The sequence below is a fragment of the Mesocricetus auratus genome, unplaced genomic scaffold (assembly GCF_017639785.1).
Source record: "Mesocricetus auratus isolate SY011 unplaced genomic scaffold, BCM_Maur_2.0 Super-Scaffold_100004, whole genome shotgun sequence".
In the NCBI taxonomy this organism is placed as follows: Eukaryota; Metazoa; Chordata; class Mammalia; order Rodentia; family Cricetidae; genus Mesocricetus; species Mesocricetus auratus.
Window position 1 is genome coordinate 1,950,463 of NW_024429189.1, and position 27,999 is coordinate 1,978,461.

General features: G+C 44.2%; 1 protein-coding gene across 1 annotated transcript; it reads right to left on the minus strand.

Annotated features, from left to right (window-relative positions):
- Positions 1-556: 556 nt before the first annotated feature.
- Positions 557-27,967, minus strand: Gle1 (GLE1 RNA export mediator). The gene is made up of 16 exons (XM_005085473.4): positions 27,754-27,967; positions 25,906-26,127; positions 22,686-22,796; positions 21,086-21,234; positions 20,557-20,617; positions 19,763-20,017; positions 17,099-17,330; positions 15,982-16,094; positions 15,776-15,845; positions 11,875-12,017; positions 11,580-11,770; positions 9,774-9,903; positions 7,868-7,972; positions 5,736-5,818; positions 2,473-2,536; positions 557-1,606 (listed from the first exon to the last, which is right to left on the minus strand). Exons 1-16 carry the CDS (start codon positions 27,850-27,852, stop codon positions 1,538-1,540), a joined length of 2,097 nt encoding a protein of 698 aa, XP_005085530.1. The 5' UTR covers positions 27,853-27,967; the 3' UTR covers positions 557-1,537.
- Between the last annotated feature and the right edge of the window lie 32 nt (positions 27,968-27,999).

Below are 27,999 nucleotides of genomic sequence, written 5' to 3' on the forward strand. Positions count from 1 at the left end.
GAGCAAGTGGCAGGTGGCTATGAGTATGCCACTCACTGCAGGCCCTGCCAGGCACCCTGCAGGTGAGGGAGACAAGTTCCAGAATAAAGTGAAACTCGAACCCAGGAGCTACTACCAGGCACAGCAAGAAGGCTGCAGTGACAATTCCTTTGTTCTGTAAGTGGGGATGTCAGGTTCAGAGACATGAGACATAGCCAGGTTACAAAACAAAATGAATGGAGTCCAATCACCATCTCAAGTGTACATTACATTATATTAAGTGTTACATTAGTGGACTTCTCTTCCTGGGGAAAGGCACTGCAGCTGGAGCCAAGGGTCTCCTGCATGCTAGGTAAATGCTTATAGCCTCAACCCCCACATCACTTGCTAGATCAAAGTCATTTATTGGAACATCATTTAAAAAAATGATGCAAAAACAAGCTTTTCCATGCTGAAGATAAAGAGGAAGAAAACATATTCCTTTCCTAGACCTGCAAACAGTCAGGTCCTCAGGCTTAACATACACTGCTCATGCAGAGGACACAGATAATATTGAGGTAACCACATAATAGCAGAGGATTTTTAAAAATTCAAGTTTTATTACTCTTTTGGGGCACTGTAGTCAACAATTGGAATGCTTAGGCCATTTAAGAGAACCAATGAATACCCACCACAAAGGCCCTCTGCTTGCAGGACTAGATTTGTGCTCCACCTGTGCAGTACAGAGTTCATCTATGCCTAATACCAACTCCCATCCGAGACAGTCAGCTCCTCTTGATGACCAACGCATTCACTGCTGATGATCTGCCATTTTCACCTAACCCTGTAAGCTGTATCTTAGCCTTTCTTCATTTTTGTCGAAAAACAACAAAAATGTACCTCATATAGTACAGCATTTTCAGTTATCCAGGAACCAAATTCCAGATCAAGATGACAAAGAGTACTCTACAGTGGCATGTTCCTAGTTCTGATCCACACACCCACTAACCTAATGCACTCTGGGGTTCAATCCATGCCTACATCATACATGTCCTGTGAATATTCAAGGAGTTTACAAGCCATAAAGTATAAAGTACTTTTACCTTATACCCAGACTGCATAGAAGAGATTGGCCTTAACATCACATGATACTTTAAAGGGAATCTTAAGAGGTTTACTCTTTCTATGCATGTGCATGAAAAAGATAGGGCAGAGAGTGGAAGTGAGCTCACTCCAGGTCAGAGGGAAACTGGTAAACCACCACCAACTTTCTGAAACATACTCGAGACAAAGGATGCAGCCAAGTCCTCAGTGTCTCTTATGACTTCTTCTCTAACTCGTGAAAACGAGAAAGGCCAGTTCTGCTGTTCTGTCCATGTCTATAGCAACTACCAAATCTGACAAGAGACTGACACAAGACTGAACTATGAAAATCTTAGTCACATGGTACAAACACATATAAAAACACACTAATGAAGTTTTAAATCTGACATGATTTCTTCCAAACTTGCTGTTTGTCTTAGTTGCTTTATTGTTGGCCCTCCTGCAACATGATGTGCTGATTGGTGACGGAGGGACATCAGGAACGCCAGAAGGAGGAAGTCAAAAAGCCTTTGGGGACAGGAATCTCCCTGCGCTGCAGACATTTCTAGACATGAAAGATGAAGAAAACAGATTAAGTTTTTGATAAAATTGCTTCTAGCATTTAACAGTGGGGAGACGCTAAAGGGACAAGATCCAGACCAGAGAAAGGACAAAAAAAAAAAAAAAAAACCTAATGGGTCTGTGGAAGACTAAAACAAATGAAGTATTGTTCTTACGCTGTGCAACCATTTCCCCACAGCATGACCTTATTGGCCACCATTACTACTTTTTTTTTGTTTTTTTGAGGCAGGGTTTCTCTGTAGCTTTGGAGCCTGTCCTGTCACTCACTTTGTAGACCAGGCTGACCTTGCTCACAGAGATCTGTGTGTTCAATCCCTTGAGTGCTGGGATTGAAGATGTGCACCGACACCGCCTGGCTCACCATCATTTTATAGGCTCCTAGAAGCTGGCAGCCTGTGGGCTACCTTGGCAGACCTACTACAGAGTTGTAGATGGTCTGTTAAAATCAACCTTTTAACATGTCTGTCTTAGTACTTGGCAATAAAGGAAGAATTCAACTGAACATGCAGTGTGGTCTCATCTCATGGACAATGTGGCCACATCAATAGTTCCCTACACCTGAGCCTGAAAGAACAACCTTGGCTGACAAGCAAAAAAACTGTGCGAGTGATTTGTTACATATCCCTTACTACTCTTTTAGGACAGCTGCCTGATAGGCAATGTGGAGTAGGGTATGTAGGGTTGAAAAGACATACTTTGGTCTAAAACGCAAGGGGAATTATGAACAGAAAGCACAGTGTGGGCAAACAGAAGAGAGAGCTGTCAGGTCTGGAGGCCTAAGACTGAGGGATACAAGTGTGTCTAAGGCTACGGCTACAGTTTAAGGCGTGTTGGAACAGAAGATCTTACCTCCAAGAACTGCTTCAGACGTATGAATGAACCCATCTGTCCTGAGCTTGTGATGGCTTCAATTCTGTAGAGGAAGGGAGAGAGAGAAGATGTGAATCCCACCATGCTTTGGTCAGGTGAGGACTAGATACACTGACTCTTCTAAAGAATGCTAGCTTTTCCAGGCAGTGGTAGCACACATCTTTAATCCCAGCACTCAGTAGGCAGAGGCAGACAGATCTCTGTGAATTTGAGGCCAGTCTGGTCTACAGAGTGAGTTCTAGGACAGCCAAGGCTACAAAAAGAAACCCTGTCTCAAAAACAAACAAGCAAAACAAAACAAGAATGCTGGCTGGTCTTCCAAAGGGACAAAAGAGAGGATACAATGCTCTTTTCTGAGGTCTTTGTGATCAGGTAGGATGAATGGTGCCAAGGTCTTCTCCCTACCTAAAATCCCAGTGAATTTAGAAGAGGACTTTGAGGTGAATGGATGAAAACCACACCACAGTCAGGCAATCTGGTAGGCAGATCAGTTTCTACAACTGACTTAAATGAGGGACTCAGCTCCATCGTTCAGTTCATGACTCCTTGTAATCATGATCCCAGATTATATGGGGAAGTTTACAAATAATATTTAAACATACCAGAGCCAGTAATAGTACAGTATATGTACAGTAATCTTTAGCACACAGGAGGCAGAAGTAACAGGAATTTAGTGTCACCTTTGGCTATATAGTATGTATCAAGTTCAGCCTGGGCTAGATTAAGAAGACCTTTTCTTAAAAAACAAAACAAAAATAGGCTGGAGAGATGGCTCAATTGGTAAAATACATGTTGCATAGCATGAAGAGTTGAGTTCCATCCCCAGAACATATATAGAAGCCAGAGGCGGGGCATGCACCAGTAATCCTAGAGCTTGGGACAGTAACAAAAGAATCCCTGGGACAGCTGGCATTGGTAGCCCAGGTTTTAATCCCAGCACTGGGGAGGCACATGTTTGTGAGTGTAGGGCTATCGTGGTTTACAAAGCTACACTGTCTTAAAAAACAAACAAAAAACAACAACAAAAAAGAATTACTGGTGCTTGGTGGCCAGCCAATCTAAACAAATCAGAGTTCATGAGAGACACTGTTTCAAAAAATAGTTAAGAGTGATAGAAACACCTAATGGTGACTTCTGATTTACATGTGCTTGTATAAACCAACTCTCCCCCCTCCCCTCCACTCTGTCTCTGTCTGTCTGTCTGATACACACACACAGGGCAATGTAGCTCAAGCCTGTAATCTTAGCTCTTCTGAGACTGAGGTAAGAGGAATGCTACGATCCAGGCCTACAGAATGAGATCTTGTTCCAACCCCTCCTCAAAAAGACAGACAGTATCTTTTCAGCGGTGTGTGAGTGAATGCATATAATGGTTTGAACAGAGCCTAGAATGTGCTAGATAAATGCCCTATTACCCATACCTAATATCAAATACCTTATTTCAACATCTTCCTAATTTATACTTTTCCTTAATAAACAATATTTAAAACATTTTTTCATTGAAGTTCAAAATCATTTACTCAAACATTAAAGAGAAGAAAAGCTTGGAGAGATGGAAGCTAGGTGGTGATTGTGCACGCCTTTAATCCCAGCACTCTAGAGGCAGAGACTGACGGATCTCTGTGAGTTCAAGGCCAGACTAGTCTATAGAGCTAGTCCCAGGACAGGCTTCAAAGCTACAGAGAAACTCTTGAAAAACCAAAAAGAGTACTTTACTGGTTTTGCAGAGGACCTGAGTTCAATTTCTAGCACCCATGAAGGACAGCTCATAACTGCCTGTAACTCCAGATTTGGGGGCTACACCTTTGACCTCTCAGGGCACGTGCATATATTGTGTATTTGTGTTTGTGTGTGTTTAGCAACATTCTCAAGTGTATAAACATAGTTGGAAATTTCTTTAAAAAAACAAAGAGAAGGATGACTAGAAATATGTCCCTTTTTTTGTTTTTAGTCTTGGCTGTCCTAGAACGAGTTCTGTAAGACCAAGGTAGCCTTGAATTCTGCTTGCCTGCTTTTACCTACTAAGTGCTGGGATTAAAGGCATGAACTATGACTGCCCAGAAACATTATCTTTAAACAGATCCCTGTCTGAATAATGAGGATCAAGCCCAGGCCCTTGCTCATGCTAGACATATGCTCAACCACTTAACATAGGCTCACTTTTCACTTCAGTCAAAAATACCACACACTAGGCAGGCAAGATGGCTCAGCAGGGGTTAAAGTTCTTGCCAGCAAGCCTGAGCTACCTGAATTTGATCCCAGGAACCCACAAGGTGAAAGAAAAACCCAGTTCCCACACACTATCCTGACTCCCATGTGTACACTGTGGCATGCACAAGTCCCACCCCCAGCCCCACCAACAAAACAAACAAATAAAACTTTAAAATAAACCAGCCTAGGTTGGAGGTCTTCACTGGGTCCCTCCCCTCAGAGCTCAGTGAACCCCAAAGAAGAGGGAGATGGAATTGTGGGAGCCAGTGAAGACAGCGGGAGAGCACAGCGATCAACTAAGCAGGGCTCACAGGGCTCAGTGACTGAATTAACAATTGTGCAGCCTGCATAGGTCTGCAATAGGTAGGTCCTCTGCATATATATGTTATGGTTGTTAACATGGGGTTTGGGGAGACTCCTGACAGTGGGACTGAGAGGTGCCTGACTCTTTTGCCTGCTCTTGGGATCCCTTTCCACATACTGGGTTGCCTCAAACAGCTGTGATGTGAGGGTCTGTGCCTGGTCTTCTCGTACCTTGTTGTGATGTGTTTGGGTGATATCCCTGGGAGGCCTGCTCTTTTCTGGGAAGGAACAGGGATTGGGGCAGTGGATTTAGGCAAGTGAGAGTTGGGGGCGGGGGACTGAGAGGAGTGGAGGGAGGGGAAGCTGCAGTCGGAATATATTGTATGAGAAAAGAATAAATAAAAAAGAAGGCTGAGGCAGGATTGGTAGGAGTTCTGGGACAGTCTGGGCTACAGAGACTCAACAAAACAAAAAAACATGAGGAAACAAAAAAATAAAAACTCAGCCAAGACACCCATGCACTCAAACTCTCCTCTCTCTCTCTCTCTCTCTCTCTCTCTCTCTCTCTCTCTCTCTCTCTCTCTCTCTCTCTCTCTCTCTCTCTCTCTCACACACACACACACACACACACACACACAATGTACTAGCACTTAGGAACTCATGGTGCCTGGCTTCCAAGTGTTATGTTACCTACTAACTCCCGAGTAGTCTGCTCAACAAGCCTATACCTGGGGAAGTAGTCCTCTTTGATGAGAAGTATCATCTTCCAGAACTGGACCTGATACTGCTTCATGAGGGCATTCCCACACACCTACAAGGAAAGGAAAGGAAAAACTGAGAGCAGCTGGGTGGTAGTGGCGGTGGCAGCAGCACACTGCTGTAATCCCAGTGCTCAGGAAGCAGAGGCAGCCAGATCTCAGTGAGTTTGAGGCCAGCCTGGTCTATAAAGCGAGTTCCAGGACAGCCAAAGCTACACCTGTCTCAAAGAAACAAAAAACAAAAAAACAGAGCAGAGAACAAAAATCAATTCATGAAAGAAGCACAATCACTCCTTTGCCTACCACTCCTATCAAAACATCTAAGTATCACTTAGCTACCTAGGGAACAGGTGGGAAAGACCCAACTTTCTATGCAGGAGATGTAGTTCATTTGTGGGCATTGTCTAGCAAAGACCCAGAGTCCCTTTATAACATTAAAAATCCAACTTTCTTCTAAGTTATTATACACTTCCACTGAAGTCAGCTATCAAGGCTTAACAACTATCCCATGGTATTCCTCTTAGTCTTGTAAGAATACAGAACACTACTTGTCTCAAAGACACAGGCTCCATGTTAATATACCATGGCTTCAGGAGTCATATGCTGAGAAACTGAATTATAGGCCTAAGGGAATCAGATTTGTCAGGGCATGAACTCTCATACATTGGAGGCAAGACTTCACTGGGTATCTCAGGCTGGTCTCAAACTTGTGATCCTCCTGTTGAGCCTCCCTTGTGTTGGGATTATAGTCATAGGAGTACCACGCCCCGTTCCCTGAAGCTTATTTCAGATGTGGCTTCTTCAGCTGGGTGTGGTGGTGAATGCTTTTATCATGTCACTCAGGAGGTAAAGACAAGTGGATCTCTGAATTATAGGCCAGCCTGAGACATATAGTAAGTTCCAGGTCAGAAAGCTGGAGTGGTGGTTTCCTAAGAGCAGAGATGTATGATGCTTCCAGGGAGGGAGATACCTGACTCAAGCTTGCATTTTCTCCCCCAGAAAGTAGGAAAGAACAGTGGGCTACTGATCCCTCCACACTGGGTAACCAAACTGAGACTAGGTGACAGCCCAGGATGGCTGTCGTCCTCACCAGTGCACAGAGCAGCAAGGAAGAGGACTTACAAAGCAAGAATGTTGTGTTGGTGCCTGTTTCCATTGTCTCAGGAGACTCGCCTGCAGTCTACCATGGTTCCACTATTCAATTCTAGATCCATAAAATAAGTCTGCTTTTTACTTAGGCTAGGATATACATGATTGTAGAGGGCAGAGAGTGCTTCTACACACACACATCAGTAAAGAAGCCAGGAAAGTTAAAACTCACAGGCATCCTTCATAGGAAAGATTTTTAACCCGTCCTCCTCCTGGAATGCTGGGAATGGATGAGGTCTACAAACTGGTGATCCTTTGCTGTTAATGAGCCAGGCTCAGCCTGTATCTTACAGAACTTAGGTTATCCCAGGCTCTTTCCTCCTAAACCCTGAACATTACTTAAGGCCATAAAACTCATCCTTGTGGGAGATGTCACTTGTACTTTACAACAGCCTCAGAGACCTGTATGTTATCTTAGGGCCAGGCCAATCCTGACTCCTACAGGCATTGTGTTTACCTTAGTCATTCTCCTAGACCCTTATCTTGAGCATTGTTTCTGAGTCAACAAGAACCCATTTTAGGGATGAAGCCATATGTACTTTGTAAAGAGCATCAATGTAAGCATGTCTTAAGCTTTGCTTTACTTACAGGGCTGAGTTACTATCTGAAAACTTTTTCCAAAATTATGCTGTGTTTAACATGGCAAAAATCTATGAACTGACGTCAGAATCTAGAAGTCCTGGCTCAGCACCAGGCTGAACTGAGTCTCATTCTTCCCTCACCTAAACTGTTTCCCTTGTCAGCTATAAAACCTGCAGGGACCCTGAGATGTTATAAAGAGAAGACAATGGTGTGTCCTAGCCTAAGGAAAGAGAAGTCCAGGACACTGGAAGAAAAAGCAGAGCTAGGAAAAGCTGGGTGACAGTCGCCTAACACTGCGTCCCCATTCATTTTACCCCTTGTCCTGAAGCCAGCTCAATCACTGGCTTTTTCTCATTTGATAACGGAATTACCTCCAGGAAGTCAAACAGGAGAGTGGCTGTCACATCTGACAGAGGCTCCATGTTTAGGATCTGTGCCAACCAGCGCCAGCCATGATTTAAGCCGTGAGGATGGGCCTGAAAGGAGAGCAGCTGTGTCATGACTTCACCGCACCTTACTCGCAGAATAAACTCTCAGGGTATCACTCAGCCACTAAACATGGACCCCAAGATCACCTGGCCCAGGCATATATGACAGAACAGAAAGAACAAAAGTTAATCATTGTTTTTAATATTATGATCCATGTGCAGGCTCTCCCGAAATTTCTTCATAGGGTTCCTTGATATAGAAGCATCAGCTTCATATTCAGGGAACTTGTGGTTTGTTATGTTTCAGATGGAGTCTTAACTTTATAGCCCAGGCTTACCTCAAACTCATGGCAATCCTCCCTGGCCCACTCTCCCAAGATGGGAATATAGGGGTACATCATCTCATAAGACTTTGTTGTTGATTTTGGTTTGGGGGCATTGTTTTTTGTTTTTTTTTGTTTTGAGACAGGGTCTTACCAGCATTGGGTGACCTGAAACATTTTTTTTTTTTTTTTTTGGTTTTTCGAGACAGGGTTTCTCTGTATTGTTTTGGAGGCTGCCCTGGAACTTGCTCGGTAGACCAGGCTAGTCTCGAATTCACAGAGATCTGCCTGCCTCTGCCTCCTGCGTGCTGGGATTAAAGGCGTGCGCCACTAACGTCCGGCTCCTGAAACATTTTTGTAGACCAAGCTGGCACTGAACTCACTGCCCCTGCCTTCTAATGCTGTATTGAAGGCATGTCGCTATGCCCTCCCCTCAACCTGACTTTTTGTCTGATTGCAGTACTGTAGTGACAGGGTCTCACTGTGGAGCCCAGAGTGACCTGGAACTTGATCCTTCTGCCACAGCTTCCTGGTGTTAGGATTACAAACAGTATGCCACAGCTGGCTGAAACTTTTATAAATGTTATAAATGTCATGACTTATGGACTCTGTTCTAAGATTAGTTCTTTATGGTCTCAGCTGAGGGAACAACTGAACTTTCTTGTTGATTCAAAAAAAAATGCCTAAGAGTCAACATCCACTTCTCTAAAATACACCTATGAGGCTACCACATTCTTTACCCATCATTCCACAGCACCGCTTCTCTGATGTACAGCTTGCAAGAGCCCTCAAAGACCAAGTTACATGCTTGTCACCAGCCTGTGGCACTACTGGAAAGTGTGGGACCTTTAAGAAGTTTAGCTCGCCGGGCGTTGGTGGCGCAAGCCTTTAATCCCAGCACGCTGGAGGCAGAGGCAGGCGGATCTCTGTGAGTTCGAGACCAGCCTGGACTACCAAGCGAGTTCCAGGACAGCCTCCAAAGCCACAGAGAAACCCTGTCTCGAAAAACCACAAAAAAAAAAAAAAAAAAAGTTTAGCTCAGCCGGGCGGTGGTGGTGCACGCCTTTAATCCCAGCACTCGGGAGGCAGAGGCAGGCGGATCTCTGTGAGTTCGAGGCCAGGCTGGACCGACAGCCTCCAAAACAATACAGAGAAACCCTGTCTCGTAAAAACCAAAAAAAAAAAAAAAGTTTAGCTCAGTTGGAAAGTTAGGTCATTGGTGATGGACCCCCTACCCCCAAAGTTTTTTTTAATCTTTCATTAGCCAACTGCCATAAGCAGCTCTGCCCATGCATCTTCCAAGATGCTTTGCCTCACCATAGGTCCAAAGGCACCTGGACCAAGGGAAAGAGAGACCGAAAGCTCTCACACATGTGCTATTCCATGCATGGCTCCGACAAAGCAAAGTAGATCTTCCTCCTTGTAAGCTTTTTATATCTCAGTAATAAAGAGCTGACTAACAAAGACTGTGGTTGCTGTGGATGCTGGGTTACCATTCCTTATCAATAGTAGGCTGTTCTACCTACCTCTTGCCGGTTTCCATATGGCCACTGGAGCTGAATAATAGCAGCATACAGACGGATCATCCCAGACATTCGTTTTAGAAAGTTGTCCTGTTGCTCCACCTTAGAATCTGTCACTTGGTAGCCAAGCATCCTATATGTGAATGTAAGATTCAGAATGACAAGGCCAAAATGAGGGTGAAAAAGAGGTTTCTTTTTATGGTTTAAGGGACTAATAGTTGCGTTTTGCATTATTATTCATACTGTTATTATACCTGTACAAAGCACAGGTACCCATGATCAAATTTCTATTTCTATTTGCAAAGAAAACTCAGTGAACTCACAAATACGGAAACTGCTTTGCTGGCTAGTTTTGTCAGTTTGACACAAGCAAGAGTCGTCTGAGAAGAGGGAGCCTCAACTGAAAAAAACACCTCTATAAAACAGCTGTAAGGGAAACCTGTTGGACATTTTCTTAATGAGTGCTTAACAAGGAAGGGCCCAGCCCATTGTGGGTGGTCCCACCCCTGGGCTAGTGGTCTTGGGTACTGTGAGAAAGCAGGCTGAGCAAGCCATGAGGAGCATGCCAATAAACAACACCCTCCATGGCCTCTGCATGGGCATCTACTTCCAGGATCCTGTCCTGCCTGAATTCCTGATCTACCTACTTTCTTTTCTTTTTCTTTTTTTAAAGATTTATTTAAATTGGAAACAATCTTGCTTCACATGTCAATCCCAGCTCACTCTCCCTCCCCTCCTCCCCTGCCCCTCTACCAGCACCCCCCAACCCCCACCCAATCCTTACTCCGTTCCCCAGGGAGGATGAGGCCCTCCATGGGTGATCTCCAGAGTCTGTCATGTCGTTCAGGGCAGGGCGTAGGCCCTCCCCCAATAGTCTAGGCTGAGAGGACATCCCTCACTGTGGGATAGGCACCCAAAGTCCATTTGTATGCCAAGGATAAATACTGATCTACTACCCAAGGCCCCATAGATTGCCTAGGTCTCCTCATTGACACCCACATTCAGGGGGTCTGGATCAGTCCCATGCTGGATTCCCAGCCATCAGTCTGGGGTCCAAGAGCTCCCACTCGTTCAGTTCAGTTGTTTCTGTAGGTTAAACCAGCCCAGTCTTGACCCCTCTTTTCTTTTTTGAAAGATTTACTTATTTATTATATATACTGTGTTTTGTCTACATGTATGCCTTCATGCCAGGAGAGGGCACCAGATCACATTACAAATAGTTGTGAGCCACCATGTGGTTGGATACAGAAGTGGGAGTGAAATACACCCTTTCCTCCCCAAGTCGCTTTTGGTTATGGTGTTTCATCACAGCAATAGTAACCCAAACTAAGACAGTTTCTCAATGAGACTTAAATGACTCATCCTTTTTGCAAAGCCATAAAATGAATAAATTTTAAGACTCAGAATTCTAGATCCAGTATTCTTTCCAGTAAGAGATGGTGAATATCAATTACCACCCTCCCAAGTCTACAAATCCCATGTGAAAGACATTACTTTCCCCCCTTTTTTATGAGAGGGGGCTCTTGCTTTGTAGCCCAGGCTAATCTGAAACCCACTTGCCTTAGCCTCCCAAATCCTGAGATTACAGATGTGCAATACCAATCATGGCTCAAGACATTTTGTTTCTGACAGGACATTTAAAGTACAGAGAAGGAGCTGTGACAAAGAGTGAAAACAAACTCAGATTCTTACTATATTCTACTACTCTCCCTAGAAAGAGTGAAAGAGGGGCTGGAGGGATGGCTCAGTCGTTAAAGGCTAGGCTCACACCAAAAATATAAGAATGCGTGAAAGAGAAAACAATCTTACCGTTGATAGTCCTCTAAAGCCATCCCTTCCTTAAAAGCTGGGTAGAAAGGAACAGAGTAGGGACACTTCTTGTGGAGATGAGCAAGGATGAGGTCCCCCACTTTGGGATGGAGCGCCCAGATACCAGATGCCACCACTGCAATGGGGAACGCTGCTTCATGGTGAGAGGCCACTTCCTCCTCACCTTGTTTCTAGGAACACAAAGATGAGCACAATTTCAAATAAGTATCACAGCAAGGCTCAACGCTGCCCACTAGCTTCTTCTACCCATACCCCTGACAACAAGGTTTCTCACCACAAATTTCTCTGCCAGTTTGTACTGGACAAAGTCCAGCCCCTGGGGGTTAAGAGTGACAGACACAGAACGCCCACCAGATTGAACAGGTTTTCCAGAGAGCAGGCTATGGATCTTTTCAAAGACCTCCTTCAGCTTTGAACCTGGGTAGGAAAGAAAAAGCAACAAAAGGATAAAACAGAAGCTAGACATGGTTGTGCACACTTATACTAACTCCAGCACTTGGGAAGGAGGCATAGAAAGATCAGAATTCATGTTTGTGTTGAATATGGCCTGTAATGAATTTGAGATCAGCCTAGTCTACATGAGACCGTCTCAACGATATACAACTTCTTGTCAATCTTTTTCTGTTCGCTTTTGAGACATGGTTTTTTGGTGTAACCTCCTTGTCCTGGAACTCACAAGTTTGTTATAGGAATGGACAGCTGACATCCACATTTCCTAACGTGTATGCAAAAGAATGAACACATAACCAGGCAGTAGCAGCCCACACCTTTAATCCCAGCCCTTGGGAGGCAGGTGGGTCTCCATGTTTAAAGCCAGCCTGATCTGATTCCAGGACAGCCAGAGCTACAAAGAGCCAATGAAGAGTCAATTCCTTGAAGTGGCTGTTTCTGCAACATTGCCTACTGCCTTTGACATGATGCTTGAACCAAAGACAGGTAATCAATGATCCTGTAAGAGACTTAGCTCCAGCCGGGCATGGTGGCACATGCCTTTAGGTCCAGCACTCGGGAGGCAGAGGTAGGCTGATCTCTGTGAGTTTGAGACCAGCCTGGTCTACAAGAACTAGTTCCAGGACAGCCTCCAAAGCCACAGAGAAACCCTGTCTCGAAAAACAAAACAAAAAAAGAGACCTAACTCCATTCCTGCCATTGGGCTCTGTGAAATATTATTGTGGAACACTGTTAGGATAAACATGTTTTTCCCTGTGCTTAAGAAGATCTGAATTTGGGGCTGGAGAGATGGCTCAGAGGTTAAGAGCCCTTGCTGCTCTTCCAGAGGTCCTGAGTTCGATTCCCAGCACCCACATGGTGGCTCACAACTATCTGTAATGAGATGTGGTGCCCTCTTCTGGCCTGCAGGGATACATGCCGGCAGAACACTGTCTACATAATAGATAGAGATAGATCTGAATTTGCCTTCGTTATTCCAGTACCTACAATCAAAGGTTTAATTAACCAGCATCTCCAGCAGAAAAATATTTTATGAAGTTCCTACTCACTTCAGAAGTGATACTAATGACTCAAAAGTATCCTCTAAACCAGAGATGCAGGAGGAAACCAGGAAACCAAAAATGAATTAAGACAGTACAGAGCTGGGTGGTGGTGGCACACATCTTTAATTCCACACTCAAAGAGTCAGAGGCAGAAGGATCCCTGTGAGTTCAAGGCCAGCTTGGTCTACAGAGCAAGTCTCAGGACAGCCAGGGCTACACAGAGACACGCTGTCTCAAAAAAAACAAAAATAAAATAAAATAAAAGACAGCACCGGTCTACAGTAATTCCAGAAAATAGAATTATTTGGATGTTAAATGTTTCTCCTTCTAAACACACTTCCTCCATGCACTCCTGCTAAGTTATAGTCTGCTACTATTACCACAGCTTCCAATGGCCCCACAGGCTGAATCTCACAACCCCATGCCTGATGTGATTACCACACCCACTAGCCCACATCCACTTATAAGCCTTCCCTAACTCTAACTCTTCATGATTTCTATCCACTTTTAGTGGTAAGAATGAAGTTCTTTTCCCTCTTCCTAAGTGCTAATTCCAGAGCATGGTGGGTCTCACTAGACTAACAGCAGAATGGGAACCAACATGCATATTGCTTCTGGTTTCCAGCAGGAAGAAAAGCACCATGAAGAAGATAAACTAGTTAGGAGGGAGTCGAGGCACATCTAGGCAGAGAAGTGGCTAATGTGGCTGCTAGAGACTCTGAAGCTTGGAAGAAAGGAATGAACCAGGACAGAGTGAGGACTCACTGGTACAAAAGTAATGTTTGACACCATGGGGTTACAGAGGACAAACTGAACTGGGTGACTGCAGGCCCCTAGTCAACACTACAGTTAAGGTAGAGAAGGAAAGAAAGGGTGGGTGGGGCCTGTTCTGTCTCACTGGCTACATCTCTGGAGGGGTAAGTATTAAAGTGTCAATCTTGGAGTTTGGAAAAAGTTAACACAGGACAAAAGCAAACACCATAAGTGAAATCCTAGGTGGGTATTCCCCCACGTTCCCTCCCAAGTTCTTTATGATGTTTACAGCAGTAACTTTCAACTTTATACTTAAAAGCCATCCTAGGGTCTGGGGACCGGCGTGTGATCACTGGTGAAGAGTTTGCACAGCACGTCTATATAAAGCTCTGGGTTAAATTGCCAATACCACCTCAAAATTACAAATAAATAAAGCCAGGCATGGTGGTGCATGCATTTAATCTGAGCACTTGGAAGGCAATGGCAGGTGGATCTCAGGGCTAGATAGTGAGGCCCTGTCTCCAAATCAAATCTCCCTACCATTCCCAAAAGAAGTTAAAAAAAATTCTAAATGATGTATTAATACATTCTTATTAAAAATGAATCAGGAAGCCGGGCGGTGGTGGCGCACGCCTTTAATCCCAGCACTCGGGAGGCAGAGGCAGGCGGATCTCTGTGAGTTCGAGGCTGGGCTGGACCGATAGCCTCCAAAACAATACAGAGAAACCCTGTCTCGAAAAACCAAAAAAAAAAAAAAAAAAAAAAAGAATCAGGAGGCTGAAAGATAGTTCAGACCAGAGTTCAGATCCTTGTTTCCACAGGAGGCATCTCACTAATTCCAAGGGATCTAATGCCCTCTTTTGGCCTCTATAGGCCCTAGCACATAAACTCATCTAGTCACATAAATACAGACACACACATATACGCATAAGTAAAACCCTTAAAAACAATACCCATAAGCCAAGTGTTGTGACACGTGTCTGAAATCAAGAACACCCATCATCTAAGATGAATTCAAGAACAGCCTGGGATACACAGTAGCCCACTAACTCAATAAAACAAACAAATTAGAATCAGTAGCTCAGTGGTAGAGGACATCAGGTTTTCAACCCCCAAAACCATTAAAAAATAAAAAGATCGGATCTCTGTGAGTTGGAAGCCAGCCTGGTCTACAGAGCTAGTTCTAGGATAGCCAAGGCTACACAAGAAATAATGTCTCGGCTGGGCGTTGGTGGCGCACGCCTTTAATCCCAGCACTCGGGAGGCAGAGGCAGGCGGATCTCTGTGAGTTCGAGGCCACCCTGGTCTACCAAGCGAGTTCCAGGACAGCCTCCAAAACAATGCAGAGAACCAAAAAAAAAAAAAAAAAAAAAAAGAAATAGTGTCTCAAAAAACCAAAACAAATACACAAATAAATAAATGCACATCACCAGCTCCCCCACCTCCCAGCTTCTCAATAAAATCATTTGAACGCCTCCAAAGAGAGTCAACAAATATTCCCTTTTTTCTTTCTATGCTACTGAGTATTGACTTAGGCCTAGCATGGGCCTGGGTGTTCTACAAGTTGCTTCCCTAGCATCTCCTGACTTTCTCCTTTTGAGATGAGGTCTCAGTGCATTGTACTTCATACAGGCTGTTCATGAATTTACGATCCTCCAGCCTCAGACTCCCTTCAACCAGCGGAGACTTCAGGCCTGTACTACTAAACTAGTGTCTGTCTGAAGAGAAAAAAATGATGATTCAACATAAGTTTGAACTTTGTGGTAGTAAGGATGGAACCCAGGCCCTTGCACATACTTGGCAAGTGCTCTGCCACTAAGCCACATCCCAAGTCCTGAAAACACACTTTGTATAACAACTTCAAAGCAATCAATTTGCAAAAATAAGACAATGAAGGTGAACTACAATATTTGCAACCATCTGACCCACCTGCAATGGTGGAGATCTGGCTCACTGGGATGGTGGCTGCCTTCTGCAAGTCCATCTTTATCTTTTTGGCCTGCCAAAAGAAAATGTTGACATGTTTTAAAGAGCTGAGCCCTTTAGGATGAAGGAACATGACACAAGTACATTCTTCTAGAATGTCAGGCTGTGAGGCACACCACCAGAATTATTGCCACCTAAATCTCCCCTACCTGACTGTCCTTGCTGCTGGCCAGGCCCTCAAAGGCCAGCACGCATTTGGCAGAAGCATCCTGAAGTTGTTGATACCACTGCAGTGTACTATCTTGTACCTTCACCTGCAGGTCTGAGAACAAAAGACAGGCCTTAATAGCAGGGAGCTTCTTTAACATGTCACATGAACTACGATTCTACGCACTGCACTATGGATTGTCTTAGTGGTCACAATCAACTCTGAAGTAGAGACCTACTATTTCCATTCAATGAGTAAAGGAAGCCATGGAAAGGTTGTTTGCTAAGGTCAGACTGCAATACAAGCAGAAAGAGTCTGCTAAACACAATGCTATACCATCCTCAAATATATTAAACAAGGTTCTCTGTACATAATACTTAATACAACTTAGCAGTGGGGCTGGAGAGATTGCAGTTCACCTGTTACACACATTAAATAAAATCCTTGGAACTTTTTTTTAAAAAAAAGAGCAGTTGCTACTCTTGCAGAAGACTATAGTGTTCAGGTTCCCAGCATCTATGTAATGGCTCACAACTCCCTGTAACTTCAATCCTAGGGGATCCAATGCTTTCTTCTGGCCTCTGTGGGCCAGGCATACATGTAGTGCACATACATACATGAAGGTAAAACATTCACACACATACAAGAAAAATAAATAAATCTTTAACAATTCTTTTTTTAAAGATGTATTCATTCATTTTGTATACAGTGTTCTGTCTTCATGTACGCCAGCAGGCCAGAAGAGGGCACCAAATCTCATTACAGATGGTTGTGGGCTGCCATGTGGTTGCTGGGACTTGAACTCAGGACCACCTAGAAGACCAGCCAGTGCTCTTAACCTCTGAGCAGTCTCTCCAGTCACAAACAATTCTTTTAAAATAAAGTACTTAGCAGAAGCAATATTTGGAATAACATACCCATTAGACAAACAGTCTTTTAAAGTCCCTGTGGAAAGTGCTAGAATCTAAAATTGGTTCCAGATCAACTAAAACACATTATGTAAAAGTTCTGATGAACTGGGTCATTCTGTAGTGTGACAGATTCTCTCTGTCTGTCTCTCTCTCTCATTCTGCCTTAAATATGTTGACACCTAAACAGTTAAAGGAAGCAATGCTCACCTTCATTCTGTGTCACTGCGGGGCCTGCACTGTGCACTGGGGGCTGGGTGGGAGCCCCTGAACTTTGCTGCACCTGTGACTCTTGCATCTTGATTCGGGCCTCCTCTTCATCCTGCTTCTTCTTGACTTCATAGGCTCTGGTGATCTCCTGCTCCAAATTTGAGAGGAGGTCCCGCATTTCCTGCAGGGTTTTCTCGGCCTCAGCTTGGTTCTCTGCTGTGGGATACCCACTCTGTCAGAGTGAGAGACAACACTTAACCTTCATTTCCTAGGTACCCTTGTGGGGCTAAGTCACACCACACATAATACATTTCTAAAGTGGAACTTTGGGACTAGCACATATACATGGTCAAATATTGATACCTACTCTTTTTCTGTTCTCTTAAAGATTTACTATCACAGGGCTGGGAGTGGTAGCTCATGCCTGTGATCTTAGCACCTCACAGATAGAGGCAGAAAGATTGCTGCAAATCTGAGACCAGACAGAGCTACAAAGTGAGACTGTTTCAAAGAAGATTTTTTGAGACAGGGTTTCTCTGTGTAGCTTTTGGAGTCTATCCTGGAACTCGCTTGGTAGACCAGGCTGGCCTTGAACTCCTGAACTCACAGAGATCCGCTGAGGTTAAAGGCGTGTACCACCAATGCCCAGCCAGAGAAATCTTTTTTAAAAAAGTTTATGACAAACCAGGTATATGGTGCATATGCCAGTAATCCTAGCACTCAAAAGGCTGATGTAAGAGGAGCAATGCCTTAACTTCTAAGCCATGTTAACTATACAGCAAGACTCTCACAAAAAACAAAAGGCCAAGACGTTGGCCTTTTAATCCCAGCACCCAGGAGGCAGAGGTAGGCGGATCTGTGAGTTTGAGGCCAGCCTGGTCTCCAGAGCAAGTTCCAGGACAGCCTCCAAAACAATACAGAGAAACCCTGTCTCTGGAAAAAAAACAAAAAACAGATGGCTAAAGAAATGGTTCAGCAGTTAAGAGCATTGCTAATCTTGCAGAGCATCTGGGTTTGGTTCCTGGCACCTTTGTCAGGTGGCTCACAACCACATGTAACTCCAGGTCCAGATGTGACATCCTCTTCTAACCTCCATGGAAACACACACACACACACACACACACACAAATAAGCACTGATATATGTATACATATAAATAAAATCTAAAAGACCAAAAGCAAAGGTGGTGGGAGTTACAACATGCTACCTAAACACGCTGATTTTAGCTAAGTGCAATGGTGCAGGTCTTTGATCCAGCATAAACAAGCTAAGAGGAGGCATTGAGTTTGAGGCCAGCCTGGGCTAAATTGCCTCAGTACCAAATAAAAAGCTGTAATTTGTAAAATGTCTATTAGTGGTGATTCATAAGTATTCAAAGTTCTATTTTAGCTTCTGTTCTTGGTAAAAGATTACACTGTGTGTGTGTGTGTGTGTGTTAGAAGTGCACTTGCTTCCAGATGTAATTATGAAAATCAGAGAACTCTTGAAAGTCGGCTCTCTCCTATCACCTTGTGTGAGCCAAGAACTCAGGTGCATCAGCCTAAGTACAAGGCCTCTACCTGCTGGGGATCAGCTTTCTAAAGCCACCTGTCATGTCCTTTACTCATTTTTCCTAGTACAAGAAAAGCAGAAAGTGGCCGGGTGGTGGCGGTACATGCCTTTAATCCCAGCACTCGGAGGCAGATCTGAGTTCGAGGCCAGTCTAGTCTACAGAGGGAGTTCCAGGACAGCCTCCAAAACAATACAGAGAAACCCTGTCTTGAAAAACCAAAAAAAAAAAAAAAAAAAAAAAAAAAAAGAAAAGCAGAAAGTGAAAGCAGTTTATCCTTTTGTAAAAATTTCAAGAGCATTTTTGAATCAAGGACATTAAGTTTTAATGTATATGAAAATTTTTTCTTAATTTGTAGTATCTTTAAAATTTTTTTCAACAAATGTAACGTTTTTTAAGTATTTATTTATTATGTATACACTCTTCTGCCTGCATGCCAGCAGAGGGCATCAGATCTCATTCAAGGTGGTTGTGAGCCACCATGTGGTTGCCGGGAATTGAACTCAGGACTTTTGGAAGAACAATCAGTGCTCTTAACCGCTGAGCCATCTCTCCATACTCAGATATGTCAACCCTTTGCTTTATAACTTCAGTTTTTTTGTGCCTACTGTCAACTACTCACTTTTTTTCCATTGCACTTAATGTTTGTCTCTGGCTTTACATTTAAATATAAAATATGGAATAAGACAAATATATGAAGGTAAAAATATATTTAATCTTTTTTATATATTTATATCTCTTATTTGCTAGGTTTTCATTTTATGTTACCAGGACCTCATGCAAGCTAGCAAATGCTTTACCAGGGAGCTCTGTCACCAGCTCTTACTCCACTGGTCAAGCAATGATGAGTATTTCCTCCAATAGGCTGGCATTATTTTTAAATCAAAATACATTTTGAGCCGGGCGTTGGTGGCGCACGCATTTAATCCCAGCACTCGGGAGGCAGAGGCAGGCAGATCTCTGTGAGTTCGAGGCCAGCCTGGTCTATAAGAGCTAGTTCCAGGACAGCCTCCAAAACAACACAGAGAAACCCTGTCTCGAAAAAGAAAAAAAAATACATTTTGACTTTTACCAGCTTTGTTGTAACCTGAAGCAGTTATTCTGAAATCCCTTACCTCCGAAGTGGTGCGAATGATTCCAGAGATGATGCTACACAGCTGGTTGCCCCGGGTCTGGAAGGCAGCCAGGTCAACATTCAGCAGGTCCTTATGCTGATTGGAGGCATCCAGCTGCTGGTTAAGCTGAAGCACCTCCTCTTGCAGGGTGTACAGGCTGCGTAGACGGATCTGGCCTTCCTCCTTCCGGAGCTGCTCCTGCTCTGCCTGCTTGACACGCTGCTGCTCGGCCTCCCGAAGCTTCAGGTTGAGAATCTACTGAAAGGACCACTGAGTCGCTGAGTGGGGGAGCCTTTCCCTTTCCATATTGCTCAAATCCTAGGTGAGCTACATCTTTTCACAGGTGGGCTAAGAGCAGGAAATAAACTCCCCAAGGACAACACACAGGTTAATTGCAGTTTCAACTTGATTGGCTTGAAAAAGAACAGAGTAACAAATCATACCTCTTGAGGTTTCTGAGGCTGTTTTCAGAGAGGATTAATAAAGGAGTAGGGCCTGCTCAAATGTGGGTGATTCCATTCCCACAGGCTGAGCCCAGAGGAGGAGGTGGAGGAGGAGAAAAGGAGGAAACCCAGAGAGCAGAGGCTTTCTGAGCCATCTGAACAATCCCTTTTCCTTTGTCTTCTCAGGTACTTGGTCACAGCGACAAAGAAGTAACTACCACACAGCTACTATCCAGGAGCATGATCATGGACCAAGGTCTCCAGAATGGGTATCTGTTGGCAGTCTGATGAACACTCAGAGGACTAGAGACAGATACCAATACAACTATGCCAATTTTCCCAGGCACTGACCTTGGCTCTGTGGCGATGCTCAGCTTTTAGCTTCTCCTGGTGCCCCAGTGCTTCTCTGGTACTGATAAATAAGGCAGAATCAGTCAGGGAAGTCTCCTGAGATGGTTTTCACAGTTACTTTTCTAGCTGTAAACTTCCTTGCTTGTTTTTTTTTTTTTTTTTTTTTTTTTTGGTTTTTCGAGACAGGGTTTCCCTGTGGCTTTGGAGGCTGTCCTGGAACTCGCTCGGTAGACCAGGCTGGTCTCGAACTCACAGTGATCCACCTGCCTCTGCCTCCCGAGTGCTGGGATTAAAGGCGTGCGCCACCAACGCCCGGCTCCTTGCTTGTTTTATTTTGGTATTTGTAGATGGTTGTCAGCCACCATGTGGTTGCTGGGAATTGAACTCAAGACCTCTGGAAGAGCAGTCAGTGCTCTTAACCTCTGAGCCATCTCTCCAGCCCCTTATTTTGGTATTTAAGGACTGACTTCTCTGAGAAGGCAATCAAGCTGACCACACACACTTGCAGCAGGCGCTCAGGAAGACTCACCTCTTCTCCATCACTTCCTGTAAATCCTGGAATTCCTTATGCAGCTTCAGCTCCTTCAGCTCATCAAACCTCTTTAGCTGTTCAGACGCCATCTCTGAGAGGGCTCGCACCTTCTTCTCCTGCTCCTCCTGCCACTGCCTCAGGCCCTCCTGGAAAGGTCAGCACCTGCTTTTGGTCTGCCTCAGCCTTCGGGCTCACCCGCTCCTTGCCCACCGCCCTCAGTCCTGAGAACCCGGGAGACCCCAGAACATGGAACCACCTGTTTGCTTCTCAAGAGCTGTGCAGGATCACTTGTCCTGGGATGGATTTTTTTTCTTTAAACAGAATTCATGTAACTCCTGCCAGTTTCAAACTTATTCTGTATCTAAGGATGACCTCTAAATTCTACCTGTCTCCAACTTCCTAGTGCTTGGTAATATGCTCATGGGCTAAGTTTTATATGCTTCCAGGGATTGACTGAGTCCATGACTTTGTGCAGGCTAACCAAGAACTCGATCAATTGAGCTTATTTCCAGTGCCTGTGTGTGTGTGTGTGTGTGTGTGTGTGTGTGTGTGTGTGTGTGTGTGTGTGTGTGTGTGTGTGTGTAGGGGTAGTGGTAATGTGGTATACGTACTGTGTTGTATGTCTACACTTACAGAGGAAGATGTCAAGTGTCTTCCTCTATTACTTTAATTATCTTAACATGGGATCTCTCAATGAACCAGAAACTCACCATTTGACTAAAAGTAGCTAGCCAGTCAGCTTTCAGGATATGCCTATTTTTCCCCTAATGCTGGGGTTACAGGCATATACAGCCATGACTAGCTTCCTGTATGGGTATTAGGGATTTGAGGTCAGGTTCTCATGCTTACAGAGCAAGTGCTCTTGCCATTTTTTTTTTTTAAGATTTATTTATTTGGACTGGAGAGATGGCTCAGTGGTTGGGAGTACTGGCTGCTCTTCCAGAGGACCTGGGTTCAAGTCCCAGCACCCACATGGCAGCTCACAACTCTAGTTCCAAGAGATCTGATACCCTCACACAGATATTTTATGCGCAGGCAAAATACCACTGCACATAAAATAAAACTAAATAAAAAATTTTTTAAAAAAGATTTGTTATGGGCCGGGCGTTGGTGGCACACGCCTTTAATCCTAGCACTCAGGAGGCAGAGGCAGGCGGATCTCTGTGAGTTCGAGGCCGGGCTGGACCGATAGCCTCCAAAACAATACAGAGAAACCCTGTCTCGTAAAAACCAAAAAAAAAAAAAAAAAAAAGTATTCCCTAAGTCAAATTAAAATAGTGCTGTTCTCTCAGAAGTTAAATACAACTGTCATAATATAAATATATCTGACACATCTGTGCCATCTGCAAGTTTTGGAGAATTAAATGGAATATAAGAAAGCCTAAGCAATTTTCCTGAAGTTAGAAAAGTCAGAAAAGGAACCAGATTTCACTTGAGAGTGTTCACTTTTGACCTTTACATCACTCTATCTTATCTCCAAAGTGAGTTTTCAGTGGGTGTCAAATGATGATTAGTATATAGTGAGTACCCTCCCCTGGGGATCTAGTGAAAGGTGCTCTCTACTGCAAACCCTTCCTTTCCTTATGGTCTCACTTACCGTTCCTCTCATTCTGTGCACCAATTCGTACATTCTGATGCAGCCTTCCACTTTGATCGCTCGGGAGGACAGAAGTGCAATAGGTTCTGTGTGCTGGGACTCATAAGTGTTCTGAACAGAAGATGAAAATAAATACATGAGCTTGTAACATGGTAAACTTGCATTGCCATTATAGACAAAGATCATGTCTTTGCTAGCTTTCTGTCACTGTACTTTTCTAGGTGTTTTCCTAGATAATTATCCAAAAGAAAGATTTATTTTGGCTCCCAACTCAGAGGTTTCTATGCATGGTCATTGATTTACTTGTTACAGAACATACTTTAACTATGTAAAAATGTGTCATATTTGTTTAATGATGTAAAGATGTGTTTCTCTGCCTACATAAGGCACCAGATTGGTCTAATAAAAGGCTGAACAGTCAATAGCTAGGCAGTAGAAGGGATAGGCAGGGCTGGTGGGCAGCCAGAATAAATAGAAGGAAAGAGAGAGAGAGACAGAGAGACAGAGAGACAGAGAGACAGAGAGAGAGAGAGATTGAGAGAGAGAGAGAGAGAGAGAGAGAGAGAGAGAGAGAGAGAGAGAGAGAGAGAGAGAAATGAAGGATACACCCAGGGGCCAGACAGACAAAGACATGGAGGAAACAGGAAAAGCAGGACACACAGAATGAAAAAAAGCCCTGAGGCAAAATGTAGATGAATGGAAATAGGTTAATACAAGTTATAAGAGCTAGTGGGATGAACATAAGATAGGCCAAGCATTCGTAACTAATAAGAAGTCTCTGTGCCATGATTTTGGGGTTGGTGACCAAAAAGAAAGCCTGCTACAAGCTGCTGCCTGTTTCTGGGCTATGCTAAGGCAGAGAACACGACAGCAGAAGGGTGTGCTAAAGAAAAGCAGCCCCTGAAGGTGGCTGGGAAGCCACGACAAGAGAAAGGGAAAGGAGGGGGCTGGGATTAGATTTAGCTGACAAGGACCCACTCCTTCAACTCGGTGTCACCTACTCCATTTCCAACCCTGATAACCTGCCAGATTATGGGCCCATCAATGTATTAATCTACTGAAGATAATGATCCAATCACTTCCCAAAAGCCTCACCTTTGAATGTTGCTGCCTGGGAGGGACAAAGTTAAACACAGGATCCTTTGAAGCATGCTTCACTTCCAACCCTATCTGGTCCAACTTAGCAACCAATAATGAAAATAATTTAGCTTAGTGTCAGAACACTGTACAAGTTGTACCAGGGGATTTCTGAGTGCTTGTGAGAAAAATTCAAGAAAACAGTATTTTGTGACCTCAGTTTCTTCAAAACACAAAAATTGTTCTTGGAATGTGCTTTCCTGCCTACCTTACATGTAGCAGACAGGAGTGAGTTTATTTCAGATTATTCATTACAACTGGTTATGTATGTCTCTACAGAAAAACATGTTTCTGCCACGTGTGGCTTGTCTTTGTGATTGAACACCTTACTCAGGTGAGTCTTAACCTTCAGAGTATAAATTGTCTGATGCTCTGAATAAAGTTGACTGCCTTATTTTTATATATTTTATTTTATTACACGACTCTGCCTTATTTTGGGGGCCTACTCTCCCAGGTTCACACTGCCAACTAGAGCAAGCAGCAAACAGGTTAGAACCACTGTTTTCCATGATGTCAACTTTGTTCCCCCTTCTTCTCCCTCTCCCCATTTCTGTCCCTAGTTGATTTACATTTAATCTTACTCAAAGGTCAAGAAGCACAATACTTTTTTTCCTTTTTTGAGACGGAGTCACACTATGTAGCTCTGGCTGACCTAGAATTTACTCTGTAGACCAAACAGGCCTTGAACTCAGAGATCCACCTGCCTCTGCATCCCAAGTGCTTCAATTAAAGCTGTGCACTACCACACCTGGTGTCAAACTGGTTTTCTTTTTCTTTTTCTTTTTGGTTTTTTTTTTTTTTTTTTTTTTTTTTGGTTTTTCGAGACAGGGTTTCTCTGTGGCTTTGGAGGCTGTCCTGGAACTCACTTGGTAGTCCAGGCTGGTCTCGAACTCACAGAGATCCGCCTGCCTCTGCCTCCCAAGTGCTGGGATTAAAGGCGTGTGCCAACGCCGGGCTCCAACTGGTTTTCTTTAATAAATAATATTCTTCTTGGGTTGGGAAGTTAGCTTAGTGGGTAAAGTGCAAACAAGAAGATCTAAAGTTTTTTTTGTTTTGTTTTGGTTTTTTTTTTTTTTTTTTTTGGTTTTTCAAGACAGGGTTTCTCGCCGGGCGTTGGTGGCGCACGCCTTTAATCCCAGCACTCGGGAGGCAGAGGCAGCCGGATCTCTGAGAGTTTGAGACCAGCCTGGACTAGACAGCCTCCAAAGCCACAGAGAAACCCTGTCTCGAAAAACCAAAAAAAAAAAAAAAAAAAAAAGACAGGGTTTCTCTGTATTGTTTTTGAAGGCTGTCCTGGAACTCACTCTGTAGACCAGGCTGGGCTTGAACTCAGAGATCCTCCTGCCTCTGCCTCCTGAGTGCTGGGATTAAAGGCGTGCACCACCAACATCCGGCAGACCTAAAGTTTGATCCCCAAAATTCATATAAAACTGGTATGGTGGCATGAGCTTATAATTCCAACACTGGGGAAAAGAAGACAGTAGGATTCCTGAGATTACAGGCCAGCCAGTTAATACGAATTAATGCGCTTCAGGCCAGTGAGAGACACTGTCTCAAAAAACAAGATGGCCAGGTGGTGGTGGCGCACGCCTTTAATCCCAGCACTCAGGAGGCAGAGGCAGGTGGATCTCTGTGAGTTCGAAGACAGTCTGGTCTACAAAGCTACACAAAGAAATCCTGTCTAGAAAAACAAAACAAAACAAAAACCAAGGTGAAGAGCTGAGCGAGCACGATGGTGAACGACTTTGATCCCAACACTAGGGAGGCAGGAAGATATCTGTGAGTTTAAGGCCAGCCTGGTCTACAAAGCCAGTTCCAGGATAAGTAGGACTGTTACACAGAGAAATACCATCTTGAAAACAAAGTGAAGGCCCTTGAGAATAAATACCCAAAGTTGATCTCTGGCCTCCACACACATGTGCATACATCTACATACACATACAAGAACACTGAGTGATAAGGCAAATATTGTTCCTACAAACAGCTGCAATAGGAAACAATCATTTCCCCAGGGTAATGTCACTGTCATGGGACATTAAACTTCAATTTTGCAGCCAACAGGTGTTTTGTCTTCAAACCTTACCTTGGTTCCATTTGGTGTTGAAGGTGAGGAGGGTTCTGGGGTGCTTCTGACAGGAGACTTAAGAACTGAAGGTTTGTCCAGGCCTGATGCAGATCCAGAGGATGGTGAATTATCAGGAGAGTTCTCTTGCGTGTGGGGTGAGGTGTTGGGTAGGACGTGATCCACCACCCATCCAGAGTAAGAAGATAGTTTGGGAAGAGACGTGCATTCTTCCAAAACATCCTAAGAAGAAGGTTAAACCTTTTATGTCCACTAATAAGACATTACATGCATTGCTCAATAACTGGAAGCCCAAACAAATAAGTTATACTGAAGATAAAGTAATTGCATTAACAACCAGAGATGAAAACAGTAGGCTTTTCTTTCTTCTTTTTGGTTTTCAGACAGGGTATCAAATTAAGAATCACCTTGAACTGACCCTCCTGCTTCCACTTAGGAAGCTCTGAGATTATAGCCACTGTACCCAGCAATAGTGTCTAATTATTGCTGCTGTTATTTTATTCATAGCATTTAAAATTTTATTATTACTATTAGTGTGTGTGTGTGTGTGTGTGTGTGTGTGTGTGTGTGTAGGCTCATGTGCCACAGTGTACATGTGGAGGTCAAAGGATAACTTCGGAGTCAGCCCTTGTATCCACACTTACATAGGTTCTGGGAATTGCTTATGCAGTAGTCAACTTTGCCCACAGAGCTATCTCATCAGAGTAAGTGGATTCTTCTCCTTTTTTTTTGGTTTTTCGAGACAGGGTTTCTCTGTATTGTTTTGGAGGCTGTCCAGGAACTCACTCTGATCCAACTGCCTCTGCCTCCCGAGTACTGGGATTAAAGGTGTGCGCCACCAATGCCAGGCTAAGGAACTGTATTACAGGGTTGCAGCATTAGGAAGGTTGGAGATCACTGCCCCAAAGGAACAATATGTAAACAAACATTCGAGAGAATTTTTAAAACTTATTGAAGTTAGTTCTCTCCTTCCAACTTTACATAGGTTCCAGGGGTTGAATTGACGTCTCCAGGCTCATGTAGCAAGCGCCTTTACTAGCTGAACCATCTCATAGGTCCTCACTAAGACAAGTATGAAAGCAATCTAAAACATCTAATGAAATGCAGCCCGTGAGAAAATTTCAAGTAAACTATCATGTACAACATCAGCACATCATTAGTTTGCAGTCCAAAGGTATCCTCACACTGGGTATGGTTGTTCAAGCCCGTAATACATATAAACTCAGGCGGTGAGCAGGCAAATGCATCATTAAATAGAAAGGCAACCAACAAGTATTCCGGAAAGGACTTTGCAAATACTAGTTAGCTGAACCACGCCCCCCGCTTTACAGATCTGCCAGTAATTTAAGAAAGTGGCCATCCCATTGGCAGCTAGGTCAAATCAACCACTCTCCGTGAAGTGGTTCTTAACCTTTCTAATGCTGCGACCCTTAAACACAGTTCCTCATGTAGTGGTGATCCCAATAAATTATTTTCGTTGCCACTTCATCACTGTAATTCTGCTACTGTTACAGATCATAATGCAAATAGTCTGTTTTCGGATGGTCCTAGGTGACCCCTGTGAAAAGGTCGAGACCCACAGACTGAGACCCACTGCCCTAACAAGTGGAATAAAAGCAGATGGAGAGACTGAGAGGCCGGAGGTGCCGACAGGATGCCCCACCCGGGACTGGGATGACGGTGATGCCTTTGGGCAGAAGGCTTCCCATGAAGTGGAGGGGCCGTAGAAAGGCTGGAGAAAGCTGTGTGCATAGGAGTCAAAAAAGCAATGCGGCCCATCGCCATGCCCGGTCCTCCGCTCCCGCCTCGAGAGACAGTGCTGATCGCGTGACGATCGCCGCAGCTCACCTCGTAGTGCATCAACCACTCGCGGTGGTAGCGCAGGCGGCCCTTGCTGGAATTCCGCAGCGCACTTAGAGTTTCCCAGCAGCGACCCTCGGACGGCATGGCGTGTCTCCAGCAGCGCGTCAGAAAACCCTACAAACAAAACAAACCCTCGAATCGGCCGCCAAGGAGGCGCAGGCCTCCGCTTCCGGGGTTCCCGCCCCACATCCGGCGCAGCCCCGCCGGTAACGGTCGCAGACACCGCCCGTC